Source organism: Abramis brama (assembly GCF_963993115.1).
Source record: "Abramis brama genome assembly, chromosome: 21".
NCBI lineage: Eukaryota > Metazoa > Chordata > Actinopteri > Cypriniformes > Leuciscidae > Abramis > Abramis brama.
In genome coordinates this window covers 8,261,696-8,286,514 of record NC_139983.1, presented here as the reverse complement: position 1 = coordinate 8,286,514, position 24,819 = coordinate 8,261,696, and the positions used below count along the sequence as shown (strand labels likewise).

The window sequence follows — 24,819 nt, the reverse complement described above, 5'->3', positions numbered from 1 at the left end:
CAGCTTCTGATATTGACTTGGGGGCACCCGCCTGAAAGGGAGTCGGAATGGCCTGCGATCTGAGAGGTGAATGCGATGGACAAAATCCTTTGCCTCTCCACAGTCCAGATGATGACGTGAGAAGATATCATTGTAGCGCACAACCAGTTCAGTCAGCTTGCCTTTACACTGCTCGGACACATCACAGGAGTTTATGTCAATCTCACTCAATCCAACTGCCTTGAGTTTGTCGTCAACAGAACATGCATTATTCTCAGATCTACTAGCTACTAAAGAACACATGGCCATTGAGACCCCAGTGTGTGTGTCATCCATATCTTCCAGCGCAATGCAGGGAAAAAACGTCAGCTAACTTAGCATTGCGTCTCACCAAGACGGGTTTATCAGAGGTGTTGCAGCTTTAACGGAAACCATCTGTCTCCCCACAAAGACGTCACCATTCTCGCCACCAGAATTCCCCTTGGAGCTGAGCGGCATGATGTGAGTTCAGCCATCACAGTGCTACCAGGAGATACAGCAGCAGACTTGGGTAGCTTTCCCCACATCAAGTACTCACGACCAGGTTCAAGGCACACTGCCGAGTTGCTTCTCACAGTGCCTATCTTGCAAGGAACTTCCTCACCTCTCCAACGGTCCACACCAGCAAGCATGGAGAGGAACTGTTCAGATTCTGGATCGCCAGCAGGACAAGGGGCAGACACAGCTTTCCAATAGGCATCACACTGCTTATACTGATGAAGAACATGCTTGATTACATTGGTACCTAATATCATTTCATCATGCTGGCCCTGGACAACTAGAGTAGGAACTATGATCTTGCAGCCATACACCTCCATCTGCAGATAGACAGCTGACTTAGGCATGACGCGACAGCCACCACAGCCAATGAGGACAACATCTGTACTTAACTGATCATGTGCTGTGAAAGCTCCAGCTTCTCTAAGCTTCATCTCAGCAGTTTCACTGATAGTACAAGCCATAGAGCCACTGTCTAGCATAGCGTTCAGGGTCACTGTATTATCAATCATCACAGGAGTATAGAAAAGACTGTCACTGCCGACAACTTTGTGTAAGTTCTGAAAGACAACAGTTTGAGTGTCATTACAAGCCATCTTGTTCATCGTGTAAACGGCTTCTGCATTAGAAATATCTTCACTGTGGGAGTTAAAATTATGACCCATACTGTCTCCCTCTGAATATGAGTCTACTAGTTTCCCTTCGACTGAGGCTCAGGGGAAGACCTGGTGGGACATCCCACACGTGTGTGGCCTGGGGCAAGGCAAGTGAAACACAGCTTCTCTGACATGCAATGGGTGATGGTGGTGTGTTTGCTGTCACCACAGACACGACAAGCTTTCTCTCGATTACCACCCTGGAATTTTCCGCCACGAGCACTGCTGCGCTGCTGCACTTTCCCCATCATCTGCTCTAACATGGCCATCATACGAGACAGAATTCTATCCTCAGCGTCTTGACTATTCTGTAATACAGCTGGCGTAGAGGCACATGAGGGGGGGCATGGAGTCTGATGTGAGGTGTAGCTCTGACTTGAAACTGTGACAGAGGAGGGACACTGCGGGTGACACACTGGACTAGGGACTGGAGCAGTAGTGAGGGTAGGGCACTGAGTGTGACACTGCTCAGGCACAGGCTGACTGTATGCCGCTGGGTTAGGCTGCATGTTGACAAGGGTGGTGGTGTGGCTCTTTACCCGCACATCTGCACAGGCTCTTCCAGAGGCCCTTAGCTCTCTCTGATAGTCATCAGTTCTCAACTGTATGTCACGTGCACTCCACTCATGAATGGGCTTACACTTAAAGATAGAGGAGAGTTCTGGGTCGGGACAATGCTTGACAAACATACGTGTCACCTCTTCACCGGAATTCTCTATCCGCCTGCCTTGCCTGCGGAGGCCTTCATCAGCCAGATCAGCTGCTCTGTTTACTCTCAACCAGTAATCAACTGGGCTCTCGCCAGGTCTGGGCAGGGTGGAGTAAAAATCTGCTAGTGGGAGACATGAGGACACATCACTGAAATACTGGAGGAGAATATCATAAATGAGGCCAGGGTTCAGTTTCACGTCGAGAGTCTGATCACTGCGCAGGGCAACCTTCACAACATCTCTCGCTTTGCCCATCAACCTTCCCATGATCTCTTCTGCCTGCTCATCCACAGGACACCGCTGCTTTCTCAGATAAGCTTTAGTTATGTCAATCCAGTCCTGGACTGGATATTTGTCAGAACCGTCACCTCTGAACAACTTAGGCTCTTTGTCTGATTTTACATGTACAGTAACGTGTGAGTCTGTCTGTCTTACAGTGCTAGAGTCAGTTCCTGTATGTGTAGGTGATGTGTTCTGCATGTGTGTGATGTGATGTGCAGGGGATGAGCCGCCCTGCTGTTCACTGCTAGTATTCACTACGCCAGCAGACATTAACTTGGCTACAATAGACTCACCAATCTGGGCACCTAACTGTCCCACCATGCTCGTGAGGTGGTTAATAGCAGCAGAATCAATACTGCTGGGTGTGGACATGAGAGGACCCGCCCCCAAAGACTGGCCAACAGGAGTACAACCTGGGTTCTGACTTAACCCTGTACCCCCTACCGCTGTCAGTTAATGACTGGGAATGACCCACCTCCCCACTGTCCAACCTATGTCCAACAGCACCGCTATCAGAACCCCGCCATGCACCCCACATACCCCTCCCTTTAGGAAGAACTGGACTAGCAAAATTATCTCCAACATTACTGTAACTATATTTCTCAGCCATAATGGTAAGTATCTGTGTTGTGTATTATCAAATGCAAAAAAAAAAAAAAAAAAAGAAAGAAGAAAAAAAAAAATTATATAAGAGATAACAATATTAGAGAAAGAAAGCTGTAGCTTACTGTATATCAAGGATAATGAACAATTCCCCACACTGGAATAATATAAACACAGGCCTATACTGCCTAACCATATACAAAGACAACTCTAACCACACTTGATCTCGCACACTCGAGCTGGACTTCAACGCAGCATCCACGGTGATCGGCGTTGGGCTGATCTGGGAGATCGACAGGTCACAGCACCAGTGTAACGGTGGTCAGGCGGTGAAGGGACTGTGACCAAAACTGGCTTTTCTCACATTTATTCCTTTGGAAAATCAGAACACAAAACATGCCTTCAGGCACTGGCGTACATAAAACAGCATCCCATGTAAAGCATACCGCTTCTGATCTTCTGTTGTAAATTATTACAAAAAGAAACATTCATACAGAAGGATTAAGACTCAGTGTGTATGAACTCGTGGTCATAATGAAAGCATTAATAAACTTTCTCTAAGTTTCTAGAATTGCACCCAAATCTTAACAATACATGTAAAGTAATATAACACAGGTGATATGTCGAAGTTTTCAACTTAAACAACATTTTACAGTTACAACATTAAAACAAAGTGGGAAGTGCTTTATACAGTCAACCTACCCCATGTAAAGCATACCGCTTCTGATCGGGTACGGCAACAACACAAGGACAAAACGCAGCAGAGCTGCAGTACACCATTTCTCCAAAGGGGGGCTCCAAAACACCAAACTCAATACAGCTGCTTAATTACGGTGAAAATCACATACAAACACTAATGCTGAGTCCCAATTCGCATACTATTTAGGACGGATAGTATGCGAATTGGGACTCAGCATTAGTGTTTGTATGTGATTTTCACCGTAATTAAGCAGCTAATTCGCATACTATCCGTCCTAAATAGTATGCGAAACTAGAATTAGTACGTCCCAAATCGTAGTATGTTGAAATGAGTGTTCCAAAGATACCAGGATGGTCTACTATTTCCGGTTAGAATTCGAAGTGCAGATCAATGCACACTCTAACGGCTAATATTGCCCACAACCCATTGCGTGCGGGAGGGAGGAGCTTTGCGGTGATGATGTAAACCTGGCAGTCGGATGCAGCAGCGGAGATGTGCCCTCAGTTTTGAAGTGTAAGAATTCAAATGTTTAACCCTAATAAAAGTTATATTTTATTGTCTCGTAATATTAATGGGTTTATGTTGTGCCAAAAAAGTACCGTGTTTATCTTGTAGGATCCGATGAAGATACTGAGCGCCTCATTGCAGGCTACAAAACAATAAATAAAAAGGCTCTAGTAAAGTGTCATGCAAGTGTCTTTTTTATGTATTTATTTTGATGTTTCTGTCTGACTTATTTGTAGTAATACTGTGGCTGTACAAATGTTAACTTTATCAGTCCAACCAAAGAAACTACACTTTTACTATAGTAAAAGCATGGTTCATTTTCATCGGGGTATTTTTAAGTATTATACATAAGTATAAGGTTAAGTATAAAATACGTTAAACAATAGTTACATTTTAAACTTTAAATATTTTAACTCAGAAAATAAGTAGCTTTCGTTACACACATTTGCACATGAACGTCAGAACCAGCCGCCTCACAAACGACCTGCGTCTGGTTGATCTACGACGACGCCCTGCTTCACTCCTCAATTTGGTAAAACACATTGTAAATGTATTGTGGAAAAAAAGATGGGAATAGTAAATAAAATTATATTGGACATATAAGAATGAATGAAATGTAAAATGTTTTGTTAACAGTCGAGGTGTGCGTAACTAGGCAACCACGTTCAAGTTCACGTTGCATGACGTCATCGAAGTATGTCCCAGAACGTGCATACTCTTTTGCTACACACTCAAAAGTATGTACTTTTTCCTCACAAAAAAAGTACATACTTTTAGGTCGTAGTATAAGTAGGCGAATTGGGACTCAGCATAACTTACATTTCTAACTCTGTTACATACACAAATACAACAAATCCGAAACAGAAAGTGAGTGAAGTGAGACTCCATCCTCCTCAAATCAACACAGATCATGACTTAAACACACTGAAGAAATAAATCTATATGTTCGCTTCAAGGTGAAATTTTATTATATTGCATGAAATTTTAAATTTTATTTACACATTATATTTTTATTTAAATTTGCTTTAAATATTGCACTACTGTTGTCTGTGTTCTACACTTCATATGAAGCACTTTGGTTTATGTTACTGTGAAACATCTACCTGCTCATGTAAGGTACTTTTTGAAGTAAAATAAAAAAACTTGGACAAGTAAATAAGAAAAAAATGCATATGCAAACACATTATAATCTCAATTACAGATTTTCTGAATTGCTAAAACACTAAATCCCATTCTCTGAACCAAATTCTCAAAAGCCTAAACCAATTTGTTGAATAAATCACTCTTTCTGTAAAATGATTAACAAGTTCAGGCAGTTAGACATAAACTAGATATTTGCAAATATCATGCACACATTTTGCACTGTGATGCATTTATGTTTCAAAATGCTAAACACAGGCAGATAAAAGTTAAACACAACTACAGTCAGTTCAGAGTCCCAAAATTGACTCAGAATGTTGCACTGATTGTTGATACCAACAGTGGATGGAAACAATACAAGAAGGAGAGAAGGAAGATTATGTGTAAGAGAAGGAAGAGTATGAGTTAGAAGTGGTGGACGAGGAGGAAAAGGATGAGGACGAGGAAGAGCTTGGTGTGGAGAATGTTGTCAAGGCTGGATCTGGAACACTTAGAAGGTTTTTCCCTTTGCCTGCAGAGATGACATTGTGATGTGGACAAAGTCCTCAGGCTGGACCCAACATGAAGACATGATGCTGAAGCAGAATTAATCTCTCATTGACCTTGATTTTTCAGTTTCACAACTCTTTTGAGTGTACTGTAACATGCTTTTCATTTAGCCTTTTTGAACCATTTTGGCTTTTGTAGTTTGGTTACTGTATTTTTACAGTATGCAAGTGCTGAATATACAGACATTCAATGGGCCTCCTATTCAATACAATACTATACCTGCAGTATATACAGTATACAGTTTGTTCACCTTACTATTGTAAGTTGTGATTACTATACTTTTTTTTTACATAATTGCAAAATTTGTATACTTTGTTGCAATATTTTATTTCTGTAACAGCATGTTTTTGGATTCTGCGTTCTCCATTTTTTTTTTTTTTTTTTTTTTTTTGATGTAGTGTCAAATAAATGATCTGTAGTGTGTTTATAATATTTAATCACTGTGTGTATGATCTGAAAGCATTGTTTGATTTTGAGCACAGATAAAATTGATTGTTTGATTTTGCTAGAAGAGTCAGATGTTCTCTGAATGTTTGAAGATTTGGTTTTGTGTTTAAGGTTTTGAGAAAGTTGGTGACGGTTTTGGGAAATGTGTTTTAGCAATTCAGAAAATCTGTAACATAAATCCATCAACTCAATGATATTGCAAAATATCAGCTAGACTAAACTGTTTAAATATATAATTTAGATTCCATGTCACATTAAAACCTTAATATTACCATGTGCAAACGATGACAATAACTGTCATTTAATCAGCAGTAACTCATGCATAAACATAAAAACACAGCAAGTCAGAATCAAATATTAATAGCAACAATTATTAATGCAGTTTCAATGGTTCCACACCTGTAACTGTTCAGAAAAGTGAAAACTGGCGTCTCCAGTGACTCTTTTCTTAAATTCAGGAGGGCAGAAGCAGCGTAAAGAGCAACTGTATATAGAATTTATAGTGACTGTAGAGGGAAATAAAGCAGCCTTTGCTAGCGTTACATTAGTTTCTCTTCATGAAACACATATGCAGAAATCACACAAATGTATCGCTTCTTAATTCCAGTAGCGGTAGTTTGTAAAGCCAATATGATGATGTTCTGAACTCCAGCTGTCTTACCTTAGGATGAATCTGCGCGCGTTTGTTTCATTGTATCACAGAATTCCTCGCGCTGCTGTCAGTGATGCAGCTCGTGCACACGCTGATGGGAATATGATGATGAGGAGGGATGATGATGCTGGGTTATTCAGCGCGTGTTTGGATAGTCAGCGCGCACCGACGGCCTGTGGTACGCGCGCGAGCGTGTGTGTGTGTGTGTAATGTTTCTGCTCCTCCCCTTTAACTCTATAATTACTAAACACACAGCGCCACCTGTCGAGAGAGAGGAGGTGCAGGTGCATCACGTTTCAACAGCAAAAATTAAAGTTCAGTTTGTAATGCAAGCGCATCAAATTTATTGTAAAAAAAAAAAAGAAAAAAAAAAAGTATAGCCAATGCTTAGTAACCTATAAAAGTGATACATTAAATTCAATCAGTATGAGTAATTAAAGTTAACATATTTTGAAATATAAATTATTATTATTATTATTTGTTGTAGGCTACTCATTCCACTTCTGTTCGTCAAATGTCTGTGAAAACTGTTCAGTTTATGTTTGTCGAGCTGTTTAAATTTTTGTTCATACAAATATTTACACGTCAAGTTTTACACGTTTACACGTTTCTTGTTTTGCTGAGTTTATATAATATAATTATTTACTTAAAACATATTTATACATTTATGTTATCAGCATTTAAAAGCTTTTAGGATCAGATTTTTGTATTATTATATTCCTTATAATATACTTGCAATCCATTATATTATATTACAAAAGGGACTTTTTTGTATTTAAAAACAAAAACAAACAAAAACATTGTAATCATTTCATCAATGTACTGAATGGTGACAAGTTTCAACATCTAAAAATATATTTTCTTTAATTGATACAGTGCATGTAAAATGTAACCTAAAATGATCATAATGTTAAAAAAAAAATATCTGTCAAAAAAACAGGTGGAAAGGTCAAGTTTACTCAGCCAATTTATGCGAAAGTTTAAACTAGGGGGGAAATGTCTGTATACAATTACGTGGTATATTATTAAACAGTATATTAAAAATAATTAAATTTAAATATAAAAAATGTAAATAAATCAAATGTAAACAACAGGCTACAGCAGAAGATAAAACAATAATGTATGAATTGTTTACTAGAACATGTGATTAGTTTGCTTTGTTTATCTCTTTATTTCATGCATTTCACAGAATAACAGCACATCCTTGATGAATCTTCAGTATTTATTTACAGTAGCCTACAGTGTTGGATATTGATTTCTCTTTTGGCAGCGCCTCAGATTCACATCCAATACATGACTGACATCTACTGGTGGATGATGTGCAAATGTAGGAGAACAATTTTTATTTATTTTTTTCAGGCTCACATTGCCATGGGCTTTATAAGAACTGAAGAACTTTAAGAACTGAAACCAGTCACTGTTTTATTGAAACATATCTCTTTCATTTTTCGTTTGTTTATTGTACACTTAAAAAAAAAAAAAAAAAAACTACATGACAGTGGCACATTGTTTCTTATAGGCTACAACAGCATTTTTAAACTGGCATTTATTGGGTTGACAATAAATTTGTCAAACTGACATATTTTCGCAGCCATTATATTTTAATGTGCATGTAGCAGATGTTTTTATACAAAGGAACTTGCACTGCATCCAAAGTAGGTGTGTATATATATATATAGCCTATTTATTGCATTGTTTAATTATGGTTTATACATGCTAGTTTTGTTGTTTTTTTCCATGACAGAGTTCAAGATAGATATTTGCATTACTACTGGAGCTGCTACGTTTCAAATGATTATTAAACAGCAAGCACAAACTGCAAAAGCGGCAGTCCTTCCGGCGCACTCAGTGTCCGAAATCGATCACTTGTTTTCATTCACTCCTTCAAGTAGACTATATTAGTAGAGTAATGTAGGGAATAGTGAGTGAGTGTATATTTCGAACGCAGCCAGAGAGTGCAAGTGTGAGAATGCAAGTCTGAGAGTGCAAGTGGTCCAAATAATGTGGTCCCTATAGGTCCAGCTGCCTTTAATTTAAGCAGCTAATCGTTTGTTTTACTCCTGTTTTGCAGTTTCCCCTTCTAAATCCATTCATTTTGCAGGATCTTTTGCAACGCAGGTCAGGTGACGTCAGTGCATACGTTCTGCAGAGCGTGTCACGTCACTGGTCGCGTAGCAACCTCTGTACACACAGAAGTATAAAAAGAAAGGAGTGAATTAAATGTGTGAAGCTAAACTGGTGCTTTGGATGAATAATAACAATAATAATTAAAGAATAATAATTATCATATAAAACAATGGTTAAGCAAACGATTCAAATCTTTGCACGTGTGAAACCGACGAAGAAACCCACCTCGGTGAGTATTTTGCGTTTGTGTAAGTTACTTTGTATTGGACACCTAGTCGGTTTTGCACATATAATCTTAACATCTGTGCATCAGCTATTGTGCAATTCTTGTAGCACTTCTATCTGCATGTAGCCTAGTCGTGTTATTTACATTTTGATTTCAATAGGCCTAACGTTATCTATCTAAAGGGTTAATAAGAGTTAAACGCTCGTGTTTTCTTTTAGAATGTTGGTGCTGCAGTGTCTAATGTCTCATTTCTTGTAATTTTATACTGATAAAGTGGTGTAGGATTTACTATAAAACAATTTACACTCAGAAATTGCTAGTACATTTTTTAATAACTATAAACAAACTGCAAGACTTGCCAAGTGCACATTGAATTAACTTGAAATTTTGAAGTAGAAAGACTCAAATGGTATATTTTCTTGTAAAACGTACAGCAATAATCATATTAGTCCAATAATATTAGTTATATTATTATATAGTCATTTCCTACAGAAGTAAATAAATAAGAAATTGGTTTCATTCACTTGGATATTATTCAGCTACTTAAAAACAAAAGCATCTGAGAGCACAAACCCTCAAGATCTCTGATCTCTGTACGGCAACTATTTTACATAGCACTTCTGCCTGCTTATGGCCCGTGTTGTAGGGGTGAATTCAGGTTGATTGGGGGCCACTTTTTCCCAGTCATCTCAATGGCAAAAAGTGTCCCAATCAACCTGAATTCACACCTACTTAAGTTATTAAGAGTTAATGAGAAAAATGCTATGCATATGCCCCATCAGTTAAGTTGAGATGATTTAAACAAATTTTTAGGAGTGTAACGATACACTCATGTCACGGTTCGATACATATCACAATACTGTTATCTCACAATACAATATTATTGCGATTCTCTAAGACATAGAGACCTGAATGTTCCTGAATGTTTGTTACTGTAAAAGGTTAACAAAAAATGCACTGTTGATTAAAATGCTAAATTACACTGGGGGTGGAAATGAATAGGCTTGGACTTGATGCTGGTAACCCAATGCACAGGACAATGGTGACACCAGAATAAAAATATTCAGAGTGCAAGCATCTAAAATAATTCTGTATTTTCAGCTTCAGAATCCTGTCAATGACTAGATATATAATAATAATAATACATTTAATTTATAGGCGCCTTACATGACACTCAAGGACACCTTACAAACACAATAAAACAATCAACAGTAAACAAATACTCATATTACAGCCTGGATACCAGTATTAAAATGTAAAAGTAATCATATAAAAGCCTGCCGAAAAAGATGGGTCTTAAGGCGAGATTTAAAAACACAAAGACTTCCACTGTTTCGTACATCCTGTGGCAACAGGTTCCATAAATAAGGAGCTGCATGACTAAAGGCTCGGGACCCCATGGAAGTAGTGCAAGTTCTAGGGAGAACAAGTGTGAGTGAAGAAGATGATCTTAAAGTCTGAGAAGGAGTGTAATAAGAAGAAGGTCAAATAAGTATGAAGGGGCAAGATTGTTGAGTGCCTTGTAAGTAAGAAGAAGAATTTTAAAATTAGTACAATATTTAACCGGGAGCCAGTGCAAGTGTTGTAAAATGGGAGTAATGTGTTCAGCTAGGGGAGTTCTGCAGATGATTCGAGCAGCTGAGTTCTGTACTAGCTGGAGTTTGTGGAGTACCTTTGAAGGCAGTCCATAAAAAAGAGCGTTGCAATAATCTATACAGGAAGTGACTAAAGCATGAACAAGAATTGCCGTGCTCTTTACTGAGAGAGCCGGACGAAGTCGGTTAATATTACGTATATGGAAATAAGCAGGCGAATGACACTGTTTATGTGTGCTTCAAATGAGAGAGTACTGTCAAGAATGACCACCAGACTTTTAACTTGTTTAGATACAGACACTAGTAAGTTGTCAATATTCACAGATGAACATGTAGATTTTGTCAGATGTCAAGAAGTGCCAACAAGTAAAATTTCCATTTTACTGGTGTTAAGTTTAAGAAGATTTGAAGCAAACCATTCTTTAATCTCTGCTAAACAATCTGAGAGGACAGATAGAGGAAAATTAGAGGTAGGTTTGGAGGACAGGTAAAGTTGGGTGTCGTCGGCATAGCAGTGGAATTGAATACCAAATTTCCTAAAAATATTACTGTTGTGTTTTCTGTGGAGTTCTGTCATTTGTGAAGATTTGTTATTTCTTATTTACATGTTTAATCAAATGTTTACCTTAAACCAGAGCTACAAATGTTGCAAGTAACACTTATGGAGAAACGTTTGTGGTTTAGCAGCCCAATTGACCCTTCGCTAAGCCACGCCCGAAAACCGCCACAGGCCAATCGTGGCTTAGCAACCGTAACTAGGCGCGGGAGGTCTGGCAAGCTTTCGAGCGAGGGAAACATGCCGAAGCGTCGTGCGTATGGATTGTGCAAATCTGATACCCGGTATCCTAAAAGTTTGGACGGGGTGGTGGATTTTGTTCCCTTCCCGAAACCTAAAACCCAAGGGGAGAAATGCCAGGCGTCATCTTCATTTATAGCGTTTTTAACAATGTAGATTGTTCCAAAGCAGCTTTACATTGATAATAGGAAATTAAAAGTAAAGTGTTTTGGCTTTATAGCAGCTCTAGAATAAAGTTATTGTCCAGCTCGTGGATCAAGCAGTGTGATTAAAGGCAAGACGGAGGCTCACTGACATAACGTTACTATATATTTCAACATTTTGTTAATCGACGGCCAAACCGTTACCCCAATCCGATCGCGACTCTCCCGTTAGTTCTAGTAAAAGTAAAAGGTAGTTAGTAAAAGGAGGGAACATCACGGGGCTTGCCGGAGATCTCCAAGGAAAAGGTTGGTATGCAAACTTAATCAGTTCATAACAGTAAGTTAGTCCGACGTGTGAGCAGTAACGTTAGCCTGGCGCGCTAAAAATATAAGCGGGAGAATGGTATCATTGCAAAGTGGTCAGGCTAATGTCTTGTGTTTATTCCACAATACATATGGATAAGCTGTTTGTTTTATAAATATTAGAATATTTTCAAATTTCACTTACCCTGCTGGGCATGCACAAAGCTGTTCTTCAAATTTGTGTGTTTCCCATTTGAATGGTCAGCATATGAGGCGGTTGCTGCTTGCGCTGGGACCTAACGTTATGCTTTAACTTCAATTTTGATGAAATTATTCTCTAATCGTTTGCATATTATGTCGTGGATATAGCCCTCGAATGCATACTGCAGTATTGCACTCTCATATTTTCACCTGTTTGCCAAAAATGACTAATTATCTCCTTAGGAATGTCTGAAACCCGTGCATAGGCTACATACTGTAATAGACGTGCCAGGCGCAAAAGCTTGACAGGCGTAGCAACAGTAACTAAGGAGGGCGGGGCTTAGCGAAGGGTCAATAGCGTAGTGCCTCTTTAAGAGAGGAGTGTGCTGTGAGTACATGTGACCGGTGTTTACTACGTGAAAAGGAAGCGTGAGATTCATTTAGTTTGTAATGACTTTCAGCCACTTGGTAAGCTCTCTTAATTTCAGATGTTTTCTTGTCTGCTTTTATGATGTACGCTTCATGTTGTCTGCTGTCGCCATGCTATGTTGTTGTACTGTGTTTACGTCCGTTGCACGTTAAAGATAACGCTATGCTCCGGTAGATCTAAGCAGTTTAGTTAACTGATAAAGATAACGCTATGCTCCAAAGTTGACGAGGTGGCGAAGCCGTGGGACATAAAGCTAACATTTAGACTTATAACATTGCTATACCATACGTGTCCATTCGTGTTTACTTTCTTTAGCTTTATAAATGTTTGATGATGTATGAATCGCGGACCGGTATTTAACGTAAGTAACGTTGTACTTCCTGGTTTGCCGCGGGGCATTTTGGGAGTTGTAGTTTCCAGCTGTAGTTTCCTGCTTGCAGACTGCATGCATCTTGCATAGGTTTTTGGTAGGACTTGAGTATGGTGCATAATGTTTGAAGTGTGAAGTAGGGTTGGGCGTTGCCCCCTAAATTGGCAGTTGACGATGTTTACAGTAAAACAACACGATGGACGATGATATTGTCGGGGGGGGGGGGGGGGTGCTGACGATCACGAAGAGAGAGAGAGTGCACATTGTAGCTACTTACATCTACTGTGTTTACGCCACGGGAATACTCGGCTTGGCATTTTGAAATATTTCTATGTTTATTTGGCCGTTTAGGCGCGCAAACGAAGACAAAGACTACTATGCTTGACCATGTTGCGCTCGGAGCGCGCACGCAGCATCCTGTCAGTAGAATCTCTTTCGCAACTTATCGTGCTTTTAATATTTCTTTTCAATAGCACATCCTGCTCTTTTCTTTCTCATTCATTCATGTTTTGTTATTAACTTTACATAATCGTCAACTGAAATCTGCGCGGATTATCAACAATACGACACATTTATAGGACATAAAGGGTCTCTGCGGCAAAAGTGAAAGTACCAGCGGCCAACGGGTGAAATGTTTCTCTTTGCACAGCAAAGCACCCGTTTCAATAAAAGGATATATTAAAGTTTATATAGCCTACTTTTACATTTTCATTGCTGTTTTAAAATTAATTTCGCCATCACCTTAAACAAGCTGCTCTGCTTGAATCCCAGTGCAGGATCTGTAACTGTGGTTACCACAGAAACGTAAGCGTTTGGTTGATTGCTGTGGTGACTCGTGACACTCGCAAACAGCACTGAACACACTCTTAATTTTTTTTATCGTTTGTTGGTAAAGGGTGAGAGACCTTGCGAGCCACACAAGCCATAGGTTCCCAACCACTGGTGTACACACGAAAACGAACTGCCGTGAGACTGGGCTGGTCTGACAGGGTGGGGGGCAGCGCATCACGATGGTGGCTCTCCATCGTGATGTCGGTCAGCCCTAGTGTGAAGCATGTACATGAAAATTATGAAATGATTATTATTATTATTATTATTATTATGATCTCCAAACTCTGATTAGGATGACCGAAGGAGTGGAAGAGATCCTAAAAGCAGGTGGCTTCTCCCTCAAGCCCTGGGTCCTGACAGGCCAAAGTGGGAGGAGTGGAAAACCCACTGACCCCAGCAACGTCAGGTCAACAGAGCCCAAGACCCTGATACTCCCCAACCAGATGCGGGACGAGGAGAATAAGGCATTGGGATTGGGATATGAGCCCGAATCTGACAAACTCCATGTTCTGACATCGGTGAACTTCTCAAGGAGGCAAGGAAAGATGAGGACCGTTCTGGATCTACGAGTGGATGAGATCAGAGGCAGCACCCCCGACCCTCTCACCCGACGCATGCTGCTGAGTCAGATCGCAGGGTTCTATGACCCCATCGGCTTGGCCTCACCTGCCAAGCAACGAGGAGTGATGCTCATAAGAGAGTCCTTTCAGGAAGCAGGAAGAGACCATCCCTCCAAGGACACCTGGGACAATCCTCTTTCGCCACGTCTTCGAGAGGCTGCAATAAAACTCTTTGAGCAATATGTGAGGCTTTGCCAACTCAGATTCGACAGGAGTCTCACACCCCTTGGAGCCATAGGTCGCCCAATGGGGATCAAGTTTTCCGATGGTAGTGAAGCTTCCTATGAAGCCGTTCTTTACCTAGGGTGGGAGACAGAAGATGGAGTCGTAGTGAAGCTGGTTGAGTCAAAGGCCAAGCTCACCTCTCTAGACCAGAAAGGTGATGTCATTAAAGCAGAGCTGTGCGGGGCTGTCTTTGCATCCCGCCTGAAGACATACTTCGAGAAGCACTGCTACATCAAGATCGATCGGTAGACCCATTTTGTCGATAGTCAGACAATCCTGGGAGCCATCCAGAAGGATAGCTATGGCTATCAGACATTTTTTTGCAAACTGGATTGGAGAAATCCAAAAGGCCAGATCAGTAGATAGGAGGTGGGTCGAAGGAAGACAGAACGTCGCCGACCTCATCACAAGGGGGGCATCCCCTGAGGAGCTTGCTGAAGGATCAGTCTGGCAGGAAGGCCCAGAATTTTTGAAGTTGCCTGAATCAGATTGGCCTGTGAAAACTGTCAGAGAGATCAACCCCTCTGTTGCTGAAGAGATCGGGGGACTTCGGAGGAAGGCGTTCTCGGCACTGTTCACAGCAGGAGCCCAGCCCAGGAAATGGTCAGGCCCAACCAGTGTTGCGCTTGTGCGCCTTGTGGACCCCCGAAGGTTCAGTTCACTGGCACGGTTATGCGGGACCATCGCCTGGATGAGACAAGCAGTAGAAATCTGGCTGGGCAACAGCCAGGCCCCAGTTCGGTCAAAGTGGGAGGCAAGACCATACCTGTCTGTGGAAGAAAGAGCAACAGCTTTCAAAGATCTAGCTCTCGCAGCTCAAGATGGTGTCGAGTTCCGGGACACAACCCTGGATCGCCTGGTTGTTCAGAAGGAGGAAAAGACAGGACTCTTGCTCTGCGGAGGGAGAATCCAACGCTGGAATGAGGATAGAGTGGCTGTACCGCTAATCCCATGCCAGTCGTGGCTCACAACCCTACTGGCCAGGGAGGCACATGAAAAAAACCATGAAGTTGTTGCCTCTACCCTTCTACGGACAAGAAGGAAAGCCTGGATCATGCAGGGACGAAGAACAGTTAAGAAGGTGCTGAACAACTGTGTCACCTGCAGAAAGCAAAGAGCCAAGATGTGCCAGCAAGTAATGAGTGATCTCCCTCAAGAGCGTACCAAAAGAGCAAGCCCATTCGAGTATACAACCCTCTACCTTTTTGGCCCCTTCGAGGTGAAAGACGCTGTTAAAAGAAGGACAAGCAAGAAGGTCTGGGGCATTGTTTTCTGTTGTATGGCCTCGAGAGCCGTCCATGCGGACCTCACCAATGACCAGTCAGCAGAAAGCTTCCTCCAAGCATACTCCCGCTTTGTTGCTCTGAGGGGGCATCCAAGGAAACTATGGTCCGACAGAGGCACCAACTTCGTTGGCGCTAAGCTGGCTCTGTGTGAGCTGCATAAACATCTGGCTTGCCTGCAGGCTGCATCCATAGAAGATGTAGCCGCTAAGAACGGGACTGAGTGGAAGTGGGATTTTCACCCTGCAGATGCACTCCACAGGAATGGAGCTGCGGAGGCTGCTGTGAAGCTTTTGAAGAGGCTGCTCATGAGCCTCGGAGGAGCTACAGGGTCTCTCACATGGGGGGAGCTCCAAACTCTGTTCTATCAGGCAGCCAACCTGACAAACGAACGCCCAATCGATGCCAGAGCTCAAGAACAGGAGGACTCGGTTGAGTACTTAACACCCAACTCCCTCATACTGGGTCGAGCATCGCTTGGAGGAGACACCAGCGGGCTTGACCCAGAGACCCATCCCTGGTGTCGTCTAAGGGCTATTCAAATCAGAGTGGACCAGTTCTGGGCAAAGTGGAGGGAACTAGCTGGCCCAAATCTGTTCATTCGACATAAGTGGCACCGGACAGAGAGGAACGTCAAAGTCGGCGACCTCGTCTGGATTGCTGACCCAAATGCTTTGAGAGGTCAGTTTTGTCTGGGCCGGATTCTGACAGTTTATCCTGACAGTAAAGGGATTGTCAGGGATGCTGACATCGCAACATGTGCTGGCCTTCCTGTTTCCCTTGTGGGTGGCCGGAAGAAGAGAAGTTCTTCACTGCCCATGACAGTTATCAGAAGAGACGTGAGAAGACTGGTGGTCCTTATCCCGGTGGAGGACGAAACTCATCCACCCCAGCCATCCTCGCATACCTCGCATACATCCTACATCCCATACCTAGCATACCCGGGCAGTACACCACACACCTGCCCAAGGGATGTGATTGACTTGGACATTGGACTAAGCTGCTCCTCCATCGGTCATGCCTTCATCAGACACTTACACATAGACATTGTGCAAAGCTAAGCTCTTAAAAAAAAAAAAAGGTGTGGAAAAGGAAAAATAAAAAGGGTGTCACTAAGAGGGGTCCTTTGAGTGATTTTGGTATCATAAGATCAGGAACTTAAGTGGGAGTTCTGTTATTTGTGAAGTTTTGTTCAGCCACTTGGTAAGCTCTCTTAATTTCAAATGTTTTCTTGTCTGCTTTTATGATGTACGCTTCATGTTGTCTGCTGTCACCATGCTATGTTGTTGTACTGTGTTTACGTCCGTTGCACGTTAAAGATAACGCTATGCTCCGGTAATTCTAAGCAGTTTAGATAACTGATAAAGATAACGCTATGCTCCAAAGTTATAAGCTGACGAGGTGGCGAAGCCGTGGGACATAAAGCTAACATTTAGACTTATAACATTGCTATACCATATACGTGTCCATTCGTGTTTACTTTCTTTAGCTTTATAAATGTTTGATGAAGTATGAATCGCGGGCCGGTATTTAACGTAAGTAACGTTGTACTTCCTGGTTTGTCACGGGGCATTTTGGGAGCTGTAGTTTCCTGCTTGCAGAAAAGACTGCATGCATCTTGCATAGGTTTTTGGTAGGACTTGAGTATGGTGCATAATGTTTGAAGTGTGAAGCGTGTACATGAAAATTATGAAATTATTATTATTATTATTATTATTATAGTATATTAATATTATTATATATTTGTATTTTGATTAATGTTATTTATTTGTTGCTTATTGTTATTGGGCTATTGAGGTAAAGAACTGGGGCTGTTTGTAGTATGCACATGAAAATTGAAATGTGGCATTTCTTATTATTTCAGGTTTATTATCTGGTTATCCTTTGTGAAAAAATAAACAAACAAATGTGGAATACCGAGTAATATCCTTTGTACACTGGATTGCCCTTTCCGTGGGAAGAACACAGAACAATTACCAAGGGGTAAAAATAAATAATAAAGAGGACCTAATACTGAGTTCTGCGGGACAATCCCTGTATTGACATATGAAGGCTTTGAACAAAACTGCTTCAACTGTACAAATTGAGTACGACCCATAAAGTACAATCGAAACCAAGTCAAGGGGGTTCCAATAATTCCAATTGACTCCATTCTGTGCAACATAATGCTGTGCGAGATAGAATCAAATGCTGCGCTTAAATCGAGCAGAATTAGTATAGATAAAAGTCCAGAGTCAGCAGCTAGCAATAAGTCATTAGAGATCTTAACTAGTGCAGTCTCAACACTATGATAAGGACGAAACCCAGATTGAAATTGCTTGTATAGACCATTATGAGAAAGATGATTCTGGACTTGGGCTGCAACAAACCTTTCCAATATGAATCCAATATGAAGTAAAGGAGTTATCACAGCAGTTTTCAATTGAGGTGGAACAGTACCAGAAGTAAGTGAAGAGTGTTTGATATCAGTAATTAAAGAAGATAGAGAAGGTAAGCAGGCTTTAACCAATTACGTTGGAATAGAATCCAACTGACATGTGGTAGATTTAGATTTATTAATAGTTTAGATTACTTCCTCGATGCTTGGAAGTTCAAAAGAGGAAAGCGTAGAATTTATATATTTAAAGCTGCAGTCCGTAGTTTTTCCTCTTTGTCACCATCTTTGTTCGAAATGTGCAATTGCAGTTATTCGCGGAATTATCAACTTTACATGGGTTGTGCCTCGGCACGGCACAGCGCGGATGAATCCAATGTTTTGAGGAGAATGCGCGGCTGTCAGTCGTGGTGTGGATACTGTCATTCGGAATCACAGATTCTACTTTTTGAAAGTATGACAAACATAAGAATTGTCATCTGAATAAGTAACATCCACTTTTGTTCTGATCAACTAAGGGAAAAAAAGCATTGCGGTAAATCGTGCTGATTAAATCTAACGATCACTAATAATATCACATTAAACCGTGCAAATTATATACTTTGATCTCAAGTTGTTAATGTTAACAACATCAGCATTGCGTGACTACATTTAAAATGCCCTTCCGATATTATCCTTGTTTTTACATGGGCCCGGTTGCAGTCTCTTTTTTTCTGTAGCCACTCCGAAGTCCAAACGAAGTCTTTTGCCTTTTACAACGGGTGAATCTCCAGTTGTCACTGGTGATTGTCATTTGAACCTTTAATGTAGTACTGACACTAAAACTCAGTAAGCTTGAATTTTTTCTCACACAATATATTTTATTTTGGGTAAACTACACACAATACAGATTGTCACTATCCACGGTACATTGTTGCATTTTTTTTTAATGCGATAGGCCTATATTGTGACACGATATATTGTTACACCCCTACTGTCATGATTATTGTCTTATGTTCCCCTTGGGTGCTTCTCATTTCTTATTTGTGCATCCTCGTTTCCTTTCTGAAAGGAAAGAAAATGAGGACAGAGGAATCGAAGGAAAGCGTATTTTTATATTGGAATATTCTTGATCTCTCGAGCGTCACTTCAAATCAGCTGTGCTCAAAGGATCTGCCCTTATGTTGTTAAAGTTTGGTTATTTAAGAAATGAACAAATAATAAAGATAAAGTAAGATGCCCTGTTGATATACTATGTGTAATATATATGATTTTTTTAAACTGCAAAATTAAAGCATAAATTAAAATGACTGTGGCAGATGTGAAGTGGGAGGAGAATTTATTTGTGAGTCGGGTTTCTCGACAAGAAAGACTTCCGCATAGGATACACCTGTGCATCCTCGCTCATGGCTCCTCTGGAAGCTTCCTCACTCCTCGTTCCTCACCTCCTCATGGTGCAGTTAGTGGAGAATTGAGATGTCCTTCAAGATGGCTGAATTCGATTGGTTTCCGGGTCACAGGCTAGAGGACGGAGGAGTGAGGAAACGAGGAAGCATCAATTTGAGTATTGAGAAGCACCCCTTGTCTTGGGTGGACTTATGTTATTTCCTGTTTTGCGCCATGTTTTTGTAGTCCTTTGTAGTTTTTCTTGTTGATTAGTTCCTGATTGTTCCCAAGTGTGTCTTGTTTGCCGATCACCCTTTTTATAATTCAATATTTCTCATGTTCTTTCTCATGCCTGGTGCTGTCCTTTGTTGGATGTTTCTTTGATGTTCTCAGTTCTGCTCCCTGGTTTTACTCGTGTTTATTTTGGTTGTTATTGTTATTATTTTAATAAAGTTCTCCTGCACATGGATCCTGCCTTCACTCATCTCTGAGAGCACTCGGCGTTACACCTACAAATTATATATTATATAGGCTAATTAGATATTGAGGGTTTGTGTTCATGCTATACTCTGATCTTAAGTCGTAATATCGATGTGATTGAAACCAGATTGTTTTTTATTTACTTCTGTAGGCTATGGCTGTTGGGGGTAATGTGTATATATATTCATTTATCATCTTAGCATGACTGTAATATGATTATAATTAGCATGTCTGTAATATGATTATAATTTTGTCTTAGTAATAAAGTCACGCTTGCAGAATATATAAAAATATGTCTGCACCAGCAAGTCTAGATTATGTGAACTCATGCTTAAGCATCCTTTTTTGCAGGGGTACTTTGTGGACTGTGAGGAGCAGGGCAGTAGTTTGGAGTTTGTGGTTCCCAGAGACTTGGCGGATGGTTTTATCAACAATAAGAGGGAAAACTACAATTTCAGGTGACGTGTAGAAAAATGAATGAGAGAGATTTAATTTTATGGAATTATAGTGTTGATTTCACAAACATGAAATGTTTGTTTGTCATGATTTAATATCCTTGCAAGCTTAATAAAGTTTGCTCATGTAGGGCATATTTTCTGTGCCCACTAGGATAGAAACATGAAAGTTTTTCTCTCTCTGAAACTTTATTTTTATTTTTTTAATTATTTTAATTATTTGCAAACATCAATAAGTTTTGCCTACTTCATTTCCATGTATTGCACCAGTAAAACAGTAGGATTTTGAAACATCAAACTTGACAGCAAATTTCTCCAGTTGTTTAAAGCTGTTGTCACTGCACTGTAGTCAGAGAGTCACTACGATCTGTCATCTGGTCAGGGTAAATCTCAAATTCACAGTTCTAAGTGCCAGTAACAAAGGAAATTAAAGACAGCCTAATGACCTCCTGCAATTATTGCATTGCAAGCTGATTCTCAATTTATCCTATTTCTCTTGGGACATCTCTTGTTTAAGGAAGGAGTAACTTTTATTTTTTTAAAAGGAAAGAAAGAAATTTCTGGATTTTAAAACATGTTAAATGGATTTAGAGCAGGTTAGGCATATATAGTTTCCTTTCAGTCGGCCACGTTCGACGTCACGTCGGACTAACCGACGAATAGGAATCCCTATAGAGAGTCCAATCTACTTTGAGTGTAACTAAACAAGCCAATGCACATTGATAGTATGTGATGATTGCATCAGCTGCTCCGTCTCGCAGTGCGGGTATATAATGAGCAGCAGGTGCATCGCATCTTCAGCTTTTCGCTTTGGAGCCGAGCTGTTTGTTTGTTCCTGTCTCGAATTTACACGCAGTGTTTTCTATAGAGTCAGTTCTTCAAGGAAGAAGCTTTCTCTATCGATGTCGGTGTGACGGCGCTTCAGCGGTGATCGAGCCCTCTCGTTTGTCTGTGTGCGCCTTCAATGAGCGCTAAAAGGCTTTTCTTACAGCTGGTGACAGTGCGCTTTTTCAGGCCGCTAAAAAAAGCGAGCCTGGCAAGTAGGGCTGAACGAATAATCAAAAACGAATTGCAATCGCGATTTGAAACGTTGGGATTAGCTAATCGCAAAAGGCTGCAATGTGGATGCGATATGAAAAATATGTCCCAGAGCAAAAGCATGACTGTCCTCTTTGTGTGGCAGTCTTACTAACCAACTGAGTGAGCGCACCTCCGTTCTACCCCAAAGAAGCTAACCATCTATTGGATAGAAAGTAGGCTTGGCATGATAGTCGGTGTTACCGGTGTTACACTGTGTTCAGTCGCAACACCGGTTTCATCACTTGCCCACCGCAGCACCGCAATTTTTTTTTTTAAAGCAATTACGCAGTATCCGTATTTTCTGTCACCAGTTGACTAGCGTTGTATGATCACGCTCAACCATTCAAGCGCGACAAAACAAGAGACCGCGCTGTAAGTCCTGCCTATTACACACACACGGAAAAGACATGCGTCAGTATCGAGTTCTCTTTTCGGCCTTGAACAAAACATAACACACACAAATTATGCCAAAATGTCAGTTTTGTCAAGTGTCCTCATAAGAGCAAATGATTTAAATAATATCATAAATGAATGTAGAGATTTGTGAGAAAATGGGACGCGTGTCAGATGGAGTGTCATTAATGTTAATCAAAGAACAAAGGTAAGAGAGTAAATTAGGCCTACTCACTCAGACCCGGCGCCAGGAGGATTAGTATACCGGTAGCCTAATAATCATGAATGCACTCTCTTGTGTGCATGAATGAATCTTTTAACACATCTCCGGCGAACGGCTTCTTCACGCAAAAGAAAAACTTCATAAAGCGCAGTGAAATTCATGTGGCGTTTCCTGATGGAACGAGGTTGTTCGTTGACTTCATTTTATACGTGCAATTCACACGAGCGGTTGCCAGATTTCAATAATTTAAATCCCCCAATCAGAGCTTTTCTGTTAAATTAACACATTTTCTACCTGGTGTTTTACTTAATCTTTGCTATCTAGCAACCATGCGCATGCGCTCTCTACACTGCTGAAGAAGCGCTGATGATCTGAAAACACTGACAAACAAGTAACCTGCAGTTTAGCGATCTCCATTTGAGATTTGAGATTTTCTGCTTAAATGAAAGTGTCATTCAGTCGGTCTGTGTTCTGTCACGAGCTGCTTGCGCTGTTTTCTGTGATTAAATCTGCGATCAGACCTTCTTAGTGATGAACTGCAATAAATCCAAACATGGATCTCGACTATAGCCTATTGATTGTGATTGCTGAATAACTGTTCTTATGCAGCTCTATATGACAATAAGTCTTTTTTGCTGTTGTTTTAATAGAAAAACATTAAAGTAATTTGGATTCATTGCATTACTAGGAATTTGAGTTTTAATTTGAGAGAAGTTTGTTTTACCAGTAGGCCTATATGATAAATAGCCTATAATAAATCAGGAAACTAGATGAGGTAAAATAAACCATGTGTATAGGTTTACATTCTCTTGATTTGTGAATATTGAGCTGAAGCATTTACTTTACTAAATTAAATCGCAAATCAAATCGCAATCGAAATATCTGTCCGAAAAATAGCAATTATATATTTTCCCCAAATCGCACAGCCCTACTGGCAAGCGCTCCCCAGTCCGTCTTGCTGGCTCATTCAGACCATCAGACTCGGCTATGTGATTCAGTTCGCCTGGCGTCCCCCCAAGTTCAGAGGCATGCAGTTCACTTCAGTGAAAGCTGTCGACGCCCATGTCTTGGGAACGGAGATCGCTGTCCTACTGGCGAAGGACGCGATCGATATTAATAATCAATAATAACTGGTTATAATTGATTATGAATATTTGGATCAGTTAATATAATTAACTTAATGTTGTAAATTAATATTACAATCAATTGACCTGTTTGTCCCGTGAACACTCAGTGTTAATTGTTTATTATTTATAAGAAATGTACATTTCCGGGGCATGGGAAATGTCTTTCTTACTTTACAGTACTACTAAGAGCAAGTAGTCAAGATCTATGATTACAGACTCCAGATATGAGCTTGAGACACGGACAACTTTACGTGTGACATGGACAAGATTTTATTAACTAGACTACACACTTAAACTACTCTAACATACACATATACATGCATACAGTTTACCAAGGGAAAGAGAGCTAAAGCAGAATACAAGAAAGCAAGAAGTTATAGCATTGTTTGAAATTCAGCAGATCAACAGCCTTGAGCAAACCATCAGTTTAGTTTTAACACGCCCTTCTTTAAAAGGGGTAAGGATACTTAATGTATCAAATAATGAGACTAAGTTTGATACTTGCATGTCTCGCCCATTTGAATTAAACTGTCCTGATGCAATTTGTTGAGGCTCCAGTTGATCTTTGCTGATGTGGTCTTGATGTGAGAGAACCAGTGGGAGTCAGAGGATCTTTGGTGAATGGAAAGACAAGGCCGAAGCTTGGGGGTCCTTAGAAACTTCTAGTTCAGCATCATCTTCACATCAGGATTCCAGAAGAGAGTAAGAGGGCTGATCTTGTGATCAGTGATTTTTAAAGCGTGAAGATGTCACACCCTCTGGAGGTGTGTGAGCCAATAAGTTTTTTTCCTTTGGAGGGAATTTCTTTACGACCCATTGTTCAAGCAGGCCCTTGAACATGTAGTTTGATTGGATGTTTAACACAAGAATCTTCAAGATTCTTATAATACTAATGCGTCACAAAGTTAGCAAAATGTAATGTAAATGAACAAATGGGGGATGAAGATTGGAGTTTATAGAGACCAAACATGCCACACATATGATTTTGGTTAACCATAGTATGCAAAGTCTGATACATTAACCCATTAGAGTTTACAAGAAAACATAGGCCAAACAACATAAAAGGAAATTTATGAGATGGTAAAATTAAATACATGTTTATACATTTCTCAAGTGGTTATATATAGAATATATAGGATTAACAGGGTTTATTTCTCCTTCTCAGTAAGAGTCACAACTCTCTGCAAATTCCTTTTGGGGTCGTAAACTCTTATCAGTCTCAATGTGTCCTGTAACAGGACACCGAGTTTTGCCAGTGTGTTAGCTTAATTTGTGATGTTAGTTAGGAAGATTCATAGACCTTTGTTGGGAGAGTGATTTTGCTGGATTATTCATTAAAAAAAATAATAATAATTTGTGTGTGTCTGATTGGTCCAGACGCTACACTCTTTATCTGTTACGGAGGCCAGC

The 24,819-nt window shown here is 40.5% G+C and overlaps 2 protein-coding genes across 2 annotated transcripts in view; one reads left to right on the top strand and one right to left on the bottom strand.

The window, feature by feature from the left end:
* LOC311072542 (kelch-like protein 29) overlaps positions 1-6,950 on the bottom strand; it is a 180,258-nt gene extending 173,308 nt beyond the window's left edge. The window contains exon 1 of the mRNA XM_084097626.1: positions 6,772-6,950. The gene's annotated coding sequence lies outside the window, so the exon portion shown is untranslated. The remainder of the gene's footprint in view (positions 1-6,771) is intronic.
* Positions 6,951-8,996: 2,046 nt separating this feature from the next.
* Positions 8,997-24,819, top strand: part of kif6 (kinesin family member 6) — a 118,800-nt gene continuing 102,977 nt past the window's right edge. Inside the window, exons 1-2 of the mRNA XM_084097666.1 lie at positions 8,997-9,118; positions 20,483-20,589. Of these exons, the coding sequence (XP_083953792.1) occupies positions 9,059-9,118; positions 20,483-20,589 (167 nt within the window). The 5' untranslated portion in view covers positions 8,997-9,058. The remainder of the gene's footprint in view (positions 9,119-20,482; positions 20,590-24,819) is intronic.